At 42.5% G+C, this 19123-nt stretch overlaps 1 protein-coding gene across 1 annotated transcript in view; it reads right to left on the reverse strand.

Moving 5' to 3' along the window:
* Positions 1 to 6095: 6095 nt before the first annotated feature.
* The window catches only part of MAN2B2 (mannosidase alpha class 2B member 2), a 54028-nt gene continuing 41000 nt past the window's right edge, over positions 6096 to 19123 (reverse strand). The window contains exons 17-19 of the mRNA XM_077280110.1: positions 16974 to 17083; positions 8910 to 9027; positions 6096 to 6512 (exon numbers count right to left, since the gene is read on the reverse strand). Of these exons, the coding sequence (XP_077136225.1) occupies positions 6424 to 6512; positions 8910 to 9027; positions 16974 to 17083 (317 nt within the window). The 3' untranslated portion in view covers positions 6096 to 6423. The remainder of the gene's footprint in view (positions 6513 to 8909; positions 9028 to 16973; positions 17084 to 19123) is intronic.

Raw genomic sequence — 19123 nt, forward strand, 5'->3', positions numbered from 1 at the left:
ATCTCCTCAACCAACACCTCCGATCTCTCTGCCCAGGAAGTTGCCACGGCCCATGTGGAGTGAGCTTTCAACCCCTCTAGAACTGCCTTACCACTTGCTGTATAGGCCAAGGAAATTGCTTCCCTAATCCACCTAGCTAAAGTGCTTTTTGAGACTTTAAGCCCCTTCCTAGCTCCCTGAAAGGAGACAAATAAAGAATTATCCTTCTTCCAAGGGTCAGTTATTGAAATACAGTATATCTAAGTAGGCATCCCCTAAAATCTAGTGAATGGAGCCGCTCTTCCTTTTGATTCCCAGGATTGGCACAGAATGAAGGAAGAACTATCAGCCTGTGAAACGTAGAGGCTACCTTTGGTAGATATGAGGGATCTGGCTTCAAAATGAGCCTATCCTCCCGCAACTCGGTATATGGTGGAATTCTGGACAGGGGGTGAATGTCATTAACCCTACAGGCAGACATTAATGCAACAAGAATGGCCGTTTTAAGGGAAAATTTTTTTATTGGGGCTACCTCAATGGGCTCAAAGGTAGACTGTTAACCCTGTTAAAACTAGGTTCATATCCCAAGGCATGAGCCTCTGTCTAAGGATGGGCCTAGACCTCGCCGATGCCCTAATAAATCTAGCCAACCAATAATTGCCTGCCAGATCACATCGTGGATAATCCTATCTCTAGGCCCTTTTGTAGGAAATCCAAAACTTGGCCTATCCTCCAACCCCCACGCCTGAGACTGATAGAAACTTGGTCCAGGTTCTGGCGTATATCTTTGTTGTGGAAGCTTTCCTACTCTTAAGTAAAGTGGCTACTAGGTTATGAGAAAACCCTTTCCCTATCAATAGCGCCCTCTCAAATACACAAGTCCCAGGAATTCCTGCACTTTCAGGGGCTGCAAACGTGACTTTTTGATATTCCCAAGCCACCCCAACCCCTCTAGTGTGGACATTACCCCTTTCAACTGAAAGCAAGGACAAAAAAAACGAACTGCAAGGTCCAATAAACAAAAATAGGCACCAATAAGTGAGTATAATACAAAATTTATTTAAAGACAAAAAAGAGCGAAGCACAGGATGATAACACGGTGATAACAACACAAAGTGTATATATGCCCGTTACACAAGATGACCAAAACAAAAGACCATACAATGCTGACATTAATGGACACGTAGCCTAGATCAAACACTGGATGCAATCAATTCAAAAAGACTAGATGTACATATTAATCCAAAATGGAGTGAATAAATGTATGTATGTATGTGTATATATATATATATATATATATATATATATATATATATATATATATATATATATATTATATATATATATATATATATATATATATATACACACATATACATATACATATACACACACACACATACATATACACAGTACAGACCAGAAGTTTGGACACATCTCATTTAAAGATTTTTCTGTATTTTCATGACTATGAAAATTGTACATTCACACTGAAGGCATCAAAACTATGAATTAACACATGTGGAATTATATACTTAACAAAAAAGTGAGAAACAACTGAAATTATGTCATATTCTAGGTTCTTCAAAGTAGACACCTTTTGCTTTGATGACTGCTTTGCACACTCTTGGCATTTTCTTGATGAGCTTCAAGAGGTAGTCACCGGGAATGGTCTTCCAACAATCTTGAAGGAGTTCCCAGAGATGCTTAGCACTTGTTGGCCCTTTTGCCTTCACTCTGCGGTCCAGCTCACCCCAAACCATCTAGATTGGGTTCAGGTCTGGTGACTGTGGAGGCCAGGTCATCTGGGGTAGCACCCCATCACTCTCCTTCTTGGTCAAATAGCCCTTACACAGCCTGGAGGTGTGTTTGGGATCATTGTCCTGTTAAAAAATAAATGATGGTCCAACAGGATGGAATAGCATGCCGCTGCAAGATGCTGTGGTAGCCATGCTGGTTCAGTATGCCTTCAATTTTGAATAAATCCCCAACAGTGTCACCAGCAAAGCACCCGCACACCATCACACCTCCTCCTCAATGCTTCACGGTGGGAACCAGGCATGCAGAGTCCATCCGTTCACCTTTTCTGGAACCAAAGATCTCAAATTTGGAGTCATCAGATTTCCACTGGTCTAATGTCCATTCCTTGTGTTCTTTAGCCCAAACAAGTCTCTTCTGCTTGTTGCCTGTCCTTAGCAGTGGTTTCCTAGCAGCTATTTTACCATGAAGGTCTCCTCTTAACAGTTGTTGTAGAGATGTGTCTGCTGCTAAAACTCTGTGTGGCATTGACCTGGTCTCTAATCTGAGGTGCTGTTAACCTGCGATTTCTGAGGCTGGTGACTCGGATAAACTTATCCTCAGAAGCAGAGGTGACTCTTGGTATTCCTTTCCTGGGACTTCCTCATGTGAGCCAGTTTCTTTGTAGTGCTTGATGGTTTTTGCAACTGCACTTGGGGACACTTTCAAAGTTTTCCCAATTTTTCGGACAAACTGACCTTAATTTCTTAAAGTAATGATGGCCACTCATTTTCCTTTACTTAGCTGCTTTTTTCTTGCCATAATACAAATTCTAACAGTCTATTCAGTAGGACTATCAGCTGTGTATCCACCAGACTTCTGCACAACACAACTGATGGTCCCAACCCCATTTATAAGGCAAGAAATCCCACTTATTAAACCTGACAGGGCACACCTGTGAAGTGAAAACCATTCCCGGTGACTACCTCTTGAAGCTCATCAAGAGAATGCCAAGAGTGTGCAAAGCAGTCAAAGCAAAAGGTGGCTACTTTGAAGAACTTAGAATATAAGACATATTTTCAGTTGTTTCACACTTTTTGTTAAGTATATAATTCAACATGTGTTAATTCATAGTTTTGATGCTTTCAGTGTGAATGTACAATTTTCAGTCATGAAAATACAGAAAAATTCTTAAATGAGAAGGTGTGTCCAAACTTTTGGTCTGAAAAAAAAAAATATATATATATATATATATATATATATATATATATATATATATATATATATATATATACATACATACACACACAAAAAAATTATATCTATATCTATCTATATCTATATATACACACACACACACGCTAGTGTGCTTACAGGTTGCCAAAGCATGCACATATGAATAAATACATGATCTCACTGTGGATCTGCAGCTTGCAAGAGATAGAATTAAAGGACACCAGATAGGAATTGTAGAGTGGAATGTATGTCTATTTCAAGATATATGCAGTGAGATGTAAGAATGGCAAATACCACAATTGTTTTAGACAGGTACAGGGGCCTTGCAACTCCCATGTATGCAGTAACACCAGTTGCAAAAATAGCAATGAAGTGCATGTGTCGTAAACTTGGTAGAACCACGAGTCACCAAATTGAATGAGATAGAATGATTGTCTCCATATTTCCAATAGTAGACCTGAGCGCTGTGCGAGTAATGATCCTAAAGGAGTGCAAGACAGAGACCAGATCACAAATGTCTGGTTAAACTAGCTATTGCTGTAAGCAGTGATTACCTGTGCGGTCATGGCAGTACAGGCAGACACGCGCCCCGATGTGCATTTCGGTTGAAGTCCTTCGTCAGGGACGGGTCTGCCGGCCGTGCCCTCCGGCACTCCCACCGCCGGCGATATCCCCTTTCAGGCCCGATGTTACCGACCCGCATGACCCCAACTAGGACACCGCTCGCTACCCCAGACACATCTCCCCACAGCTCCAAGAACCTTCCCCCCCTGGCCATGGCAGCCCACTGCATACCCGGGGTCTCAGAGGCACACCCCAGCCTAGTCACCGAGGTGCCCTGGCTGCGTCAAAAGGGGCGTACCCCAGCCACATCACCAGACCACGCCCCAGCTGTGTCACAAGGGCGCACCGGCCGCCGGAGGCACCACCGCCGTGGGCCAGAACCGCGGCACCAGAGCACACACATCATTGCCAGTCCTGGGCATAATTACCCACACTCTGAATCTGGACATCGCTTGCCTGCTACTGCTCACTAGCGTGCAGGCCCCCTGGACACGCTGTGGCACTTCCAGGGCATGGAACGGCCGAGGCAGGGGACCCCCGCTGCCTGAGCCGACCGGCCAGGCCTGGGAATGACTTCTATCTTCTACACAGGTATGTCTGTAGAGGATCACGTGTCAGGGACAGGAAACCAACTGATGCGGGAGAGGTACCGCTCCTTTATGACTGTAGGTTTCCTGTCCCTGAAGGGTGGATCCCCTCTCTCGTGGTGCTGTCATGGGGACCGAATAAAAGTTAATTTCAATTCTTCAATACAAAAAGTGAAACTTATTATGTAGAGTTATTACACAGTGATCTATTTCAAGTGTTTATTTCTGTTAATGTTGAGGATTATGGCTTACAGCCAATGAAAACTCCAAAAAAGTCATTATCTCAGTAAATTATAACTTTATAACAACAGCTTGAAAAATGATTTTAATATCTTTAATGGTGGCCTACTGAAATGTACAGTATCTTCAGTAAATGCACTCAATACTTGGTCAGGCTCCTTTTGCATTAATTACTGGATCAATGCAGTGTGGCACGGAGGCGATCAGCCTGTGGCGCTGCTGAGGTGTTATGGAAGCCCAGGCTACTTAGATAGCAGCCTTCAGCTCGTCTGCATTGTTGGGTCTGGTGTCTCATCTTCCTCTTGATAATTCCACATAGATTCTCTATGGGGCTAAGGTCAGGCGAGTTTGCTGCCAATCAAGCACAGTGATACTGTTGTTTGTAAACCAGGTATTAGTACTTTTGGCAGTGTGGACAGGTGCCAAGTACTTGTGGAGAATAAAATTTCCATCTCCAAAAAGCATGTCGGCACAGGGAAGCATGAAGCGCTCTAAAATTTCCTGGTAGACTGCTACGCTGACTTTGGTCTTGATAAAACACAGTGGACCTACACCAGCAGATGACATGGCTCCACAAACCAACACTGATTGTGGAAACTTCACACTAGACCTCAAGCAGGTTGGATTGTGGCCTCTCCACTCTTCCTCCAGACTCTGGGACCTTGATTTCCAAATGCAAAATTTACTTTCATCTGAAAACAACACCTTGGACCACTAACAACAGTCCGGTTCTTTTCCTCCTTGGCCCAGGTAAGACGCTTCTGGCTTTGTCTATTGGTCATGTGTGGATTGGCAGAAGGAATGTGACACTTGTAGCCCATGTCCTGGATACATCTGTGTGTGTGGTGCCCCTGGAAGCAATGACCCCAGCAGCAGTCCACTCCTTGTGAATCTTCCCCAAATTTTAGAATGACCTTTTCTTAACAATCCTTTCAAAGCTGTGGTTATCCCGGTTGCTTGTGCACCTTTTTTCTACCACACTTTTTCCTTCCACTCAACTTTCCATTAATATGCAATGAACTTTTGTGTCTTACCCTTTTTGTGGAGTGTGTCAATGACTGCCTTCTGGACATCTGTCAAGTCAGCAGTCTTCCCCATGATTGTGGAGCCTACCGAAACAGACTAAGCTTTTTAAATGCTTAGGAAGCCTTTGCAGGTGTTTTTTTGTCAATTATTCTAATATACTGAGATAATGACTTTTGGGTTTTCCTTGGCTGTAAGCCATAATCATCAAGATTAACAGAAATAAACACTTGAACTAGATCACTTTGTAATAACTCTACATATTGAGTTTCACTTTTTGTACTGAAGAACTAAAATAAATTAACTTTTTGATGATATTCTAATTTTGTGAGAAGCACCTGTACTATAGATTGCAATATATAGTGAAAATCACTGTCTCTTATGAAACTCAGGCTGTGACTCGGTTTCACAGGATCACCAAGAAGGCAGGGACCTTCAGAAGGGGGGGGATGATCACATTATGGGGGGGGGCTAATGGGAACTAGGGTTTGTGAGCACTGACAAATGTGAGATTTAAATGCCACTGGCATTTAAATGGTTAACATTAATCGGAGCTCTGCTTTGGACGCCGCTGCTTTATCATCATTGTCCCCATTGGGGCTCATAATTTAGATTCCCTATCAGTATGTCTTTGGAGTGTGGGAGAAAACCTGAGAACTTAGAGGAAACCCACACAAACATGGGCAGAATATGCAAACTCTAATAATGTAGCCATAAAAATATATATTTCTCATTTAAAAGTGAAAATTTAATTGTCAAAATGTATTTGAAGCATCATGTACATAATATATTCAACTGACTTTTTATTTATTTATTTACAATATAATACATCTCTTTGGTCGCTAAAGTTTAGGCAGAAATGGTCAAAGACTTCTATATAATAAATTTATGAAGTTCACTGAAAAGATTCCCACTCACCAGGTACCAATGTCGGGTTCTACCCAACACTGAAGACCACCAGATACCTATTCACATCTCCTGTTCTGAAGTTCATTTGGCACAAAAAAAAATAAAAAACAAAATCAAACTACTTTTTCCATAGTACAAGAACTAGTGATTACTGAAAATATACAAAAAAAGTTCTTATTTCCTTTGGTGCAACAGTTACAGTAAAGTCCTCCATGCTTTTCGCAGACATTCTCTCATCTACATAGAAAAAAAGAATAAAAAAAAAAAAAATACACTGATTAGGAATAATTAGCATATTAAATAAGCAATAAGTATATTAAAAACATATTCACTGCTTTAATATAATAAATCAGCAAAAGGAACTTCATCTTTCAGTTTCACTGCTGCTTCATAGCTATATTAAACAATTCTGAAAAAAAGCTAGGTTTTTTTTGTAAGAAAGTTCTATAACTTTATAACATACTTGTTTTCAAATGTTCGGTTTGCTGTCAGTGAGTGAGAAAACACTCGCTTACATTCACAAGCTGCAAATCAATACATCCCTAGTCAGCTGGATACAACTGTAACCTGTCTGGAAAATGCTCTGTGAGCTTAACAGCTGGATCGCAGACTCAAGCACTGTAGCAAACTCATATTTGGCTCACAGAGCATGGTCTATACTGTACGCAATTGTAGCCAGTCTAGACAATGCTCTGTGAGCTTAACAGCTGGACCACAGACTGATACATTGTAGCAAACTCATTTAGCTCACAGAGCATGGTCTATACGGTACACAATTGTGTCCACTTCACAGCTGACAGCACCCTCTAATTGTGAAGTATTCTTTTCACTGACAGTAAGCAGATTTTAATAATGCTGAGGAATTGAATAAAGTTAACACTAATTGTTGACGGAAACTACATGGGCTTGGTTTCCAATGTCGGTGGAGGAAAAAAAAAAATGTGATCGATGGTAGAGACTAACAGACGGGATTCATAATTCCATGCCAAGCAGAACGGTCATAGATACTAAGATTTGTGCATTATTTACTTTTCAGTGTTTCAGATTGCAAAACACAGAATAGACACAGTCAAGACCCCGATTCAGGAAACCACAAATTAACTAATGCTTACATTACCTTCTAGCTGGGTTTATCTTTTGGATACACACCCAGGGGAATAATAAAAAGTTCTACATTTGCCCAATATATTCTAGATTTTCATCGCTCATGATTGCCAAGATTCCAGCTCGCAGTCAGTTGATGAAGACAAATCCAGAGGCTGAAACCCATGTAGAGCGTAAACGTCCTGTGACATGGGAGTATTTCCTGCAATTTTATTCAGTGCGGTAAATGAACTTCGTTGACAAGCTGTAACGGTGACATCATCACTACTACAGCGCTCATGGCAGTTACAGCCAATCGATAGACTTAGCGGCTCTGCTGATGTAGATGCCGAGTCCAGTGATTGGCTGCAGCAGTCATGTGCGTTACAGTTTTGAGATCACCGCTGCAGCCTGTCAAGACCAGAACAGCGGTGGAAAAAAAAAAATTCTGGATGTCAGGAGAGTAAGTATTTGTTATTTTCTACAGCTGCAACCCTACGGACCAGGATATTTAATCCCAGACAACCCCATTAACCTTGATTTATATAAACCAAAAAGAATCCCTGTAAAGTGATATAATTCAATCATAGGGAATCAAAATGTTAAAGTGCAGCTACAAGGACCCGATCAGATAACTGGAAGGGAGAGAAAACTCTACACCGGCAGCAGCATACGCAATATAGGTCTGATACATGAAAATTCCGCAACCCAAATCATGGGAGAATGGGGGTCATCTGACCCCCTGTTCACAACTCCGAAGTGGAGAAATTCTACATTTAGTGTATATGAGATGTACCTGTTATGTTTGGGTATATCCGTAATTTCAGGAAACAAAATACTTCTATAGTGATAATTAAATTAAGCAATTACTCATATTTCTTCCTTACTGTGTGGCTGACGGGTTAGAACGTACTGCTCTTTGATCTAAGGAAAGAGGGGGCTTCAAAGGAAGATACTAAAGGGTGGAGGAGCGCACTGTTGTGCAGATAGCATGATCCAAGTGTGCAGTATTGGTATTTACATACATGTAGAAGAATAACAATCTACCAATACTATAAAATGATGTTACCATGCGTTTTTAGGCTCCCCATAGAGGCTTGTAGGGGAAGAAAAAAAGAACCAAAAAAGCACAGTTTAAAGAAGCTACTGAACTGTGTCCCCCTGCTGCAGTTTGTTTTTAAAAAGTAAATTAAGCTTTACTCAACCTCCCCAGGTCCAGTAGTCACCGCCTCTGCTCCCGATGCCGGTTTTTGTCTGAAGCTGCTGTTACATTGACAGTACTGCAGCTAATGGATGAGCTCAGTAGCTCGTGCTGTCAACTCTGGCAGTGCCGCTACTGGCAGCGCTGCAGACAATAACAGACACCTGTAGCAGTGACAGAGCCTCTGCGCCCGACCTGGGGAGAGTGAGTAAAGCACACTTTTTTGGGAACAAGCTACAGTTGGAGGGAAAGGATTTTCAGAGAATAAGAGGAAGTTTTCAACAACAAAAATAAATAAATCAGTGGAAAGCATTTACTTCCTAATCAGTCATAACTATTTATGAACCCACCACTGTCTTTTTGCTGTGTGGACTTCCACTTCCACCGCTTCATGGTGGCCAGGTCCCAGGTTCCAGTAAGAGAGCGTTCCTCCACTAACTTCACGGTTCCCAGAGACTGAAGAAGCAGCTAACATAAAGTTAAGAAAAAAAAAAAAATTTAGTATGCGAAGCCCACGCTAACACGGTCATAAATTATCTTGTTTTTTCTAAATTATAATTTATTTTTTTTTTATAAAAATAGTTAAGAAAAACAAATGGTTTGCTTTTTATTCGATTAATAAGCTTTCATTTATTTCTTCAATATCTTTTTTTTTTTACCATGGAATTCCTATGTATTTTAATGCATTCAAGCCTATGCATCTAACAAGTAATATGTTAAAACCGCTTCCATTAGACCCATGGCTATCAGTTAAAACCAATAGTCCAGATTATGGTTTTGAGGGAGATTCCTGCCCTTCTAGCATCACAATGGTGCCTGGATTTCCCCCCTAAACTTTCTTTTAGAATATATATTAAGAGCCTGTTAACTGGAAATGACCCATGCTGCAGACACCTTTTCTGAAGTCATTGTGGTCTGATAAAGCGATGACTATATGAAAGCACGTGAGAACCCGAGGTCAACCTCAGAGGAAAATATTGTGTCTGAAGAGAACGTCCTCCCAGCGATTCATAAAAGCACTAGTAAATCGAAGAAGCCCTTGCGTTATCTGCCTCTAGCAAACTCTAGACTTTTCATTATTATGCCTGCATCTGGGAAAACAACGTGACAAGCAACTGGCCAGCCACTTGTGCCGCTTCCGGGGTAGTTATGGAGCGTTGTCAGATCCAAATAGGCATATCTGTGCTGATGCACTTGAGGAACAAGTATCACTCTATACGGCTTCGTTCACATGCGTATACATAAGCCAAGTGCAATGCTAATGTTAATCAATGAGTCAGGCCGGATCTGCAAGTTTTTCCTCGGCTGTATTCGGACTGACCCACGTTACCCTCAGTGAGACCGGGCGGCCCTGATGAGCGATAACATTACTGAGGTCACCGCTCTTCACAGTCGCCGGGTCTCGGAGAGCAGCGTGAGCCGGGAGTGGCTGCTGCTAAAGCCTATGGAGACTCAGAACGAGGCTCCACAGGCTTTATAAGACAGATTCGGGGAACGTCGTGGGAAGTGCTGGATTATGCCAGACCTGGGTGAAACTTTCTTTTTTAATAAAAAATTAGTGAACAAAGGACAGTGTCTCGTTTTTATTTCCCACTTTTTGTGTTTTTCAGGTTTCCATTCGTGGACTACGTCAGACCTGCATGGGGTTCAATGAACCAGGGAAAGTGTGGGGGGCTGATTTATAAAAAAAAAGTGTTGTTTTTTTACTTTTTATTACCGAGTTAGTAATGCGGGTGTCTGATAGACTCCTCTCTCGATTACTAACACCAGATTTTGATGTCAACAGTGTTTTTTGGACACTTCACAGCTGACGTGAACCCCAAACGCCATTACCCCTATTGCCATCACATTAGGGCAATCAGGAAGAGAGAAGGGAATGTGCCGAAACTGGCGAATCTAATGTGATGCTCCACTTCTGAGGTGGCTGCAGGATGGTGTTTCTAGGCTGGGAAAGGCCCAATAACCAGAGACCTTCCCAGCTTGATAATATCAGCCAACGGCTGTCACCTTTACCTATACTGGTTATCAAAAATAGAGGAGACCCCAAGCCGTTTTTTTCTCATTTATTAGCTTAAACAAGCCTAAAAAAACTTAACAATAAACTCCACTTGAAAGGCACTAAAGGGTGCAATTTTATAATATGTAGGGGTGTGTGAAATTATATATCTGCAGGATATCCATTTATTCTATCCTATTATATATCGAATATCTTTATATCACATATCTATATCTTTATTTCAACTAGCTTTAAGTTACATAAAGTATTATAATATGTAAAAGATTTTCTTAATAATGCGTTGCATATAGATGCTAGAAGAGGAAAAGAAAATCATACACTCGCATAGCACTCACATGACATACGGAATGACATATGCATGACACTCGTCCAACTTTTCGGGATAAACACTGGAGCGATTTTTAATACGCAGATGTGACCGAACCCTTAGGCCGGGTTCACATTGCGTCAATGGCAATGTGCTGACAGCATCCGTTACACAGCGGCACTAATGCTATGTAACGGACGCATTAGCGCACCCATTGACTGCCACTATGTAGCGCAGGTGGAGCATCTGCGCTATTGGTGACGGACCCAGAAACGCAGCAGCCCGCGTCCGAGGGTCCGTCACAGAATGACGGCACATCGCTAACGCATACCGATTATGACATGGGTTAGCGATGTGCCGTCATTCTGTGACGGACCCTCACACGCGGGCTGCAGCGTTTCCGGGTCCATCACCAATAGCGCAGATGCTCCCCCTGCGCTATCGCGATCGCATAACGCGATCTTTAAAAGGCACTAGCGTTGATGTGAACCCTGCCTTAAGGTGATATTCCCATCACATTTACAGGATATCCTTTACTGTGGAAAGTGTGCAGATCAGGAGCCTGGGAACACTGGGTGACAACCGTAGAGCAAGCAGTGACTCAGGTTTTACAAAACCAAAACAGATATAGGTAAGAAACCACTTAAATAAAGAGGATGACCCAAACAGTAACATTTTCTTGTTATATTTCTCAATTATGGGTGGCAGTGGGGGGCTGACCTTTCCCGGAGCCTGCGCACTGCAGGACTTTGCTCTGCCCTCAACAGGGCAGACAGTACGCCTGTGTCGGAGTTGCGGCAGGAAGACAAGAAGAGGACGTCACCCTATGAAGATAGGACGCGCTGGACTGGACCGTGACGCCCATCGGACCGGACCGCAGCGGGACCGCCCCTGGGTGAGTGTAATCTAATCTCTTTTTCTCATCTTTCAGGATACATCGGGGGCTTATCTACAGCATTACAGAATGCATTACAGAATGCTGTAGATAAGCCCCTGATGCTGGTGGGCTTAGCTTATATACGATTTTGGAGATGACAGACTCCCTTTAAATTTTTCAACATCACTGCTTAGGAAATCAAGCATTCATTACACAGTGCCAATAAATACTAATAGGCTGTCTATGTAATGCAGGACAGTGATTTCTGTAGATGATTATCCTGTCTATTAAAGGGCTATGTCCAACTTCATAGACGGGCGTTGTTGGATAGTGCTTGGAAAGACCAGCACTTTTGTAAGTTACTTCTTATTACAATTTGCAGCCATTCTTGAGATATTAACTTTACTTTTCAGCTCATTGACTAGGAGAAAGGCCACCGCTGCTGTATATCTTGCAAGCGATGCTAGCCAGTTTCAAAGCAGCGTTTACAAGCTCAATGGGAAAAAAGCCTGTAAGCACTGCACATGTTATGTTATCTTGCCGCCGCGGTGGTCGGTCTTCCAAGGCAGCAAATTGTAAAAGGAAAAGTGTTAATATCTCAAGAATACCTGAAAAAAAGTAATAGGCAGTAAAATGGATATAGGAATAGCTCCTTATCAGAGTATATGAAAATGTGTTTTATGGTGTGGATCTTTACTGGTGGTGACTAGCAGTTTACAGCTTATGTGGCTCGCTGGGTTCCATCTGTGTAAATATTATAGATCAGTACGAAGTAATATACCATATTATGGCTTCAATTACCATGCAATCAAAGCAGGATTCCCCAACCTGTGAGCCTGCAGATGATGCAACCCAAAAACCCATAGCATGTTTGAACAGCTTGCATCTCTCAGGGCATGCTGGGAGCTGTAGTTTTGAAACAGCTTGACCATAAAAAGCTGGGAAACAAGATTAAAAGGTAGTTAAACCTATGTAGGTTGATGTTCATGCCACTTGTATGACCTAGAAAAACAAGTTTTAATTCTCCTTATGCTACAATTGCAAGTGTCCTATGGGCGGTCCCTTTCAAGTGAAGTATCCTGGGCTTTCTAATTGAATGCGCATTATCCCCTTCCCTCTGCTTTGATGGTTGCAGTGTCTAACCAGGAGTCCGTTACCACTGGTAGCAAAGGAGAGTTATGAAACATTTAGTGCAGAAGAGACCACCTACAGGACCCTTCACATGAAAGGGACCACCCACAGGACCCTTCACATGAAAGGGACCACCCACAAGACCCTTCACATGAAAGGCACCACCCACAGGACCCTTCACATGAAAGGCACCACCCACAGGACCCTTCACATGAAAGGCACCACCCACAGGACCCTTCACATGAAAGGCACCACCCACAGGACCCTTCACATGAAAGGCACCACCCACAGGACCCTTCACATGAAAGGCACCACCCACAGGACCCTTCACATGAAAGGCACCACCCACAGGACCCTTCACATGAAAGGAACCACCCACAGGACCCTTCACATGAAAGGAACCACCCACAGGACCCTTCACATGAAAGGGACCACCCACAGGACACTTCATATGAAAAGGACCACCCATAGGACACTTCATATGAAAAGGACCACCCACAGGACACTTCATATGAAAAAGGACCACCCATAGGACACTTCATATGAAAAGGACCACCCACAGGACACTTACAATTGCAGTAAGGAGGAAATTAAACTTTAATTTCTCATTCTTGCAAGCAGCATGACCATAAAACTAGGTATGCTGTCACCTAGCTAGTGCCATCAGCAGTTTTGAGGAGCCAAAACTCTTTAAAGCATCACTCTACACAAAATAAAACATTGGGTTTGATTTTATCTAAAAGAGAATGTGTTGCTCTTAGTAACCAATCATAGCGCAGGTTATATTTTACCAGAACGGTTTAAGAAATGAAAGCTGAGCTCAGATTGCTTGTTATGGGCATCAAAGACAGTTTTTGTTTTTTTTAAATCGGCCCCATTGTGTTATGCCTGATGCAGGAACCTCAGGGGGCAAAGCATGACTCAGGAAATTCCTTTTTTTATATATATCTTCTTTGAATGTGTGTCATGCACAGCCCCCGAGGACCTACACCAGGCATAATTGTATTAGCTTGGCGTTAGGAGGTTTAGTTCCAGGAAAAATCTGTATAGCCAAGATATTAAGAGGTTTATGGTTAAGGGGGTTGGTCAACTTTGGGGATATTTTTTTCTTGAATTTATTTATTTTGGGCTAAAAATCATTTTAATCATCATATTAACAAATCAAAACCGTTATGACAGCGGATAAGGCTGAAGTTTATTTATGTAACTTGTGCAAAAGAGGAGAAAAAAAACAAACAAAACAACCAACTGAGGCCGGTTTCAAACATTCAACATTCACGGTCCGAGTATGGACAGAGATCTCAGGCCCGGACACTGGTTCCCGGACACTGGTCCCCTGACCTGATCTCAGCAGCATTCTACCGAATACGCCTATGAGGGCGGTACATTCGGCTCAAGAGATGTGTGTAACGGGCTTTAGTCCCTGTACAAGGGCCCTGTGATTTGGGATGTCTTGGTTGGTAAATGTGATGTAGAGCATTTTTTTTCTTTTTATATAAAGCAGTGTCCAGTGGGTGGTCCCTTTCATATGAAGCATCCTGGGTTTTCTGACTTGCTGTGTTCTAACTCCACCATTTACCCAAAAATACAGCAGGGTAGAGGTCTTAAAAATAAACAAAACAAAACAAAAAAACACTGGTGTAAAATGCACCTGATTAAGCAGCGTGTGTGCACCAAAAATATCAAATCTACATACATTTAATGCATTACTTCCTGGAGTAAATTATAATACATTTGTATATAGCCAAATGCAGCCTCGCCCCCTTCTGCCAAGCCTTAATTTTTTACTTTTTGGGCCACAGAGGTGCACAAAATCTAATTAGTTGCAAATTGTGGCATGTACCGTAATTTGTGACTTTCTTTCATCAGAAAACTTCCAAAGTCACATTAAGGGCTCATTCAGTTGAAGCACAAGAAAAAACAGACTGATTATTCTGAACGTACTTTGTTTAGAGTGTGGTCTGAGTGTCATCAGTTTTTTCTTGTACATGAAGGAAAAAAAAAAAAAAAAAAGTTTCTCCACCTTTTCATTTCTGCCTTTCTGGCAGTCCTGGATTTTTTTCATGAACCCATGGAGTTGCCTTGCCAATTTTGATCCAACCCTCGGATCAAAATCGCACGTCTCCATGGATTTTCCACAGACTGCTTTGGGTGCAAAGAAAAAAAAAAGAAAAAAATTCTATAAATATATATATCTCTCATGTTAATGGCCCCATAGCCTATCTATAAATATAATTGTCTAAGGGGTACTTCCGTCTTTCTGTCGGCAACTTCCGTCATGGAAATCCCGCGTCGCTGATTGGTCTCGCCAGCTGCCTGTCATGGCTGCCGCAACCAATCAGCGACGGGCACAGTCCGATTAGTCCCTCCCTACTCCCCTGCAGTCAGCGCCCAGCGCCCGCATACTCCCCTCCAGTCACCGCAAACACGGGGTTAATGCCAGCGGTAACGGACCGCGTTATGGTGCGGGTAATGCACTCCGTTACTGCTGCTATTAACCCTGTGTGTCCCCAACTTTTTACTATTGATGCTGCTATGCGGCATCAATAGTAAAAAGATGTTATGTTAAAAATAATAACAAAAAAACGGCTATTCTCACCTTCCGTCGTCGGACGATGCGCCTGCCGCCATCTTCCTTTCCCAGAGATGCATTGCGAAATTACCCAGAAGACTTTGCGGTCTCGCGAGACCGCTAAGTCTTCTGGGTAATTTTGCAATGCATACTGGGAACGGAAGATGGCGGCAGCCGCGCACGCATCGCCAGAGCTTCCCTAGATCCCGGTGGGTGAGTATATAACTATTTTTTATTTTAATTATTTTTTTGTAACAGGGATATGGTGCCCACACTGCTAAATACTATGAGGGCTGTGCTATATACTGTGTGGGCTGCGTTATATACTACATGGCTGCTAGATACTGCGTGGGCTGTGCTATATACTATGTGGGCAATGTTATATACTACATGGCTGCTATATACTGCGTGGGCTGTGCTACATACTATGTGGGCAATGTTCTATACTGCGTGGCCTGTGCTATATACTGCGTGGCCTGTGCTATATACTGCGTGGCCTGTGCTATATACTGCGTGGCCTGTGCTATATACTGCGTGGCCTGTGCTATATACTGCGTGGCCTGTGCTATATACTGCGTGGCCTGTGCTATATACTGCGTGGCCTGTGCTATATACTGCGTGGCCTGTGCTATATACTGCGTGGCCTGTGCTATATACTGCGTGGCCTGTGCTATATACTGCGTGGCCTGTGCTATATACTGCGTGGCCTGTGCTATATACTGCGTGGCCTGTGCTATATACTGCGTGGCCTGTGCTATATACTGCGTGGCCTGTGCTATATACTGCGTGGCCTGTGCTATATACTGCGTGGCCTGTGCTATATACTGCGTGGCCTGTGCTATATACTGCGTGGCCTGTGCTATATACTGCGTGGCCTGTGCTATATACTGCGTGGCCTGTGCTATATACTGCGTGGCCTGTGCTATATACTGCGTGGCCTGTGCTATATACTGCGTGGCCTGTGCTATATACTGCGTGGCCTGTGCTATATACTGCGTGGCCTGTGCTATATACTGCGTGGCCTGTGCTATATACTGCGTGGCCTGTGCTATATACTGCGTGGCCTGTGCTATATACTGCGTGGCCTGTGCTATATACTGCGTGGCCTGTGCTATATACTGCGTGGCCTGTGCTATATACTGCGTGGCCTGTGCTATATACTATGTGGCTGCTATATACATACATATTGTAGAATACCCGATGCGTTAGAATAGGGCCACCATCTAGTTACAGATAAACACTAATGGCACTCATAAGCGAAAATTGGAGACTAAGAACTCTGTATCAGAGTCAGTCAACGAAAAAGGAGTGTAAAGTTAGACTGGACAGTCTTTTTTGATGCATGCGGCCACCATAGCACAGTGTTGTACTTTACCAAATAGCGGGTGCACTATACACAGAGCAGGCAATGATACTTGGGTACTACAGGTATAAGGAATGGTAAAGATGAGAGGGTGGTGCGTTTATCCTGTGCTGAATATACTCTTAGGAAGGAGATGCCTTGAATTACCTTGATATTTATTGTAGTGGATTTGGAGAGGACGGGGTCTTCATCATCTTCATACAGGTGCTGCATCCTTAAAAGAACACGGCTAAAATCTGCATCACCCCGTGTATTAGCTTGTGGGAAAAAGTGAAAAGGTGGAAATAGTTAAAAAAAAGAAATGAAAAATTATGAAATTAAGCTGTAGATTTTTTATTGGTATCATTTTTGGGTACCTACGCCTTTTTGATCACCTTATATAACATTTTGTTATGAAAACTCTCCCCAGTAGCGATGAGCGAACCTGCTCGGCTAAGGTGTTCTCTTAGCATGCTCAGGTGCTAACCGGATGTCTTCGGCATACTCGAATATTATATTTCGAGTCCCGACGGCTGCATGTTTCGCGTGTGTTAGACAGCGACAACATATGCAAGGATTCCCGATTTGATGGGCATTCCCTGCATGTATTGCGGCGGCTGTCTAACACCCACGAAAAATGCAGCCGCAGGGTCTTTAACATATATTTTTCGAGCACGCTGAAGTCACTCGGTTAGCACATGAGCATGCTCCGATAACACCTTATCCCAGCACGTACGCTCATCACTACTCCCCAGTAATTATATATTTTTTTTCACATAAAATCCCCATTACATATATTTGCTGCATTATTTTAGATTTACTTTAAGTGGGAAAAGGGGAGTAAATTAAACTTTTATAAGTATATATTCTTTACATGTATTAAGAATTAAATTTAAAAAAAAAAAAAAAACTAAACTAAATTTTACATTTTTTTTTTTTTTAAACTGGCAGAGCACCTCACTCAAACTTTCTTACCACTTAGATGCACAGTTGCTATTGTCTGCAGCAGCTAACGTGTTAAACTGCAGCAAGCGGAGCTAGCTCCAATCGCTGCAGTTTCAGGATCTGCAGTGTAAAGAGTGGGCTCATATACTCCCTGAGCGTTTAAGATGCATATTTTAAGTTATATGGTCACAAAGGGGGTTAATCCTCTGCTGTAGAATTTCAGCAGTGTGAGCTTAAAGGGGTTTTACACTTTCGGAAAAACCCTGTCTCCTTGTCTGCAGTTTAAAAACAAAACCAAACAACTTTGCTTTATTCACTCACCCTGGGCTTAGCGAAGAATCTCGGCTGCTGCTCATGGTGTCTGTCATTGCCTGCAGCGCTGACGACAGCGCTGCAGCCAATCAGTGAGCTCAACGGTTTTGCCCAAGATGACAGCACAAGCCACTACACCAACTGATTGGCTGCAGCACTGTCAACATGACATCAGCGCTGCAGACAATAACAGACAAAGGCCAAGACTCTGGGATTGTGAAAAAAGCTCAGGGTTTTTTTTGTTTGTTTGTTTTTTTTAATTTAAAGACAAACTGCAGCCAAGGTTTGCCAACCGTCCAGAAATTTCTGGACAGTCTATATCCAAGGGGTAACATTTCTCCTTGCAGAGAGTGACATGTCAATACTGGCATGCCAAGGTCAGGAGACTTTTAAGCCTTGCAATGCTCTTCTGGGAAATGAAGTATGCAAATTGTCTCTTCAGAGAGTAAGAGGACTGGAACTCTAGCGCCACCTATTGGAAGTAACAACCCTAAAAGTCAATATCGACCCTTTAACGAGCCTGGTCACATGACTTAGGATAAAAACCAAACCAGAATCTGAATTTGCGGACACAGGCACCTTACCGGGGTAACGTTTCTGTTTGCAGAGAGTGACATGTCAAGCCTGGCATGCCAAGGTGAGAAGACTATTAAGTCTTGCAATGGACGGTCCATAAAAATAAAGTACTTTTTATCCCTGTCCATAAAAAAAAAAAAATGATGTGTGTGATTTTTTTGAAGCTTGAGAGACTTGTACAGATTAATATGACTGCATTTATTACCCACTTTCAGTTCACAGGAAATGCAGCGGAGGTCTTCATATAGGATTTATGGTATGTAGACATATCACTTACAATCTTGTTGATTTATTATGGTCAAAACTCGAAAATCCCTTTCAAGTCATTGGTGGTGAAGACAATATATGGTCATAAATAGGTTAATAAAAGGTGCTAATAATACAGGAGGTCTTCCATTCCGAACCCCCCTTTTAGGTAAATGTGAGAGTCACGGCTCTTGAGGTTTGGACGACTGCATAGGAGGAAATGGATGGTGTAAACTTTA

This window comes from Ranitomeya variabilis, chromosome 1, assembly GCF_051348905.1.
Source record: "Ranitomeya variabilis isolate aRanVar5 chromosome 1, aRanVar5.hap1, whole genome shotgun sequence".
Taxonomy (NCBI): domain Eukaryota; kingdom Metazoa; phylum Chordata; class Amphibia; order Anura; family Dendrobatidae; genus Ranitomeya; species Ranitomeya variabilis.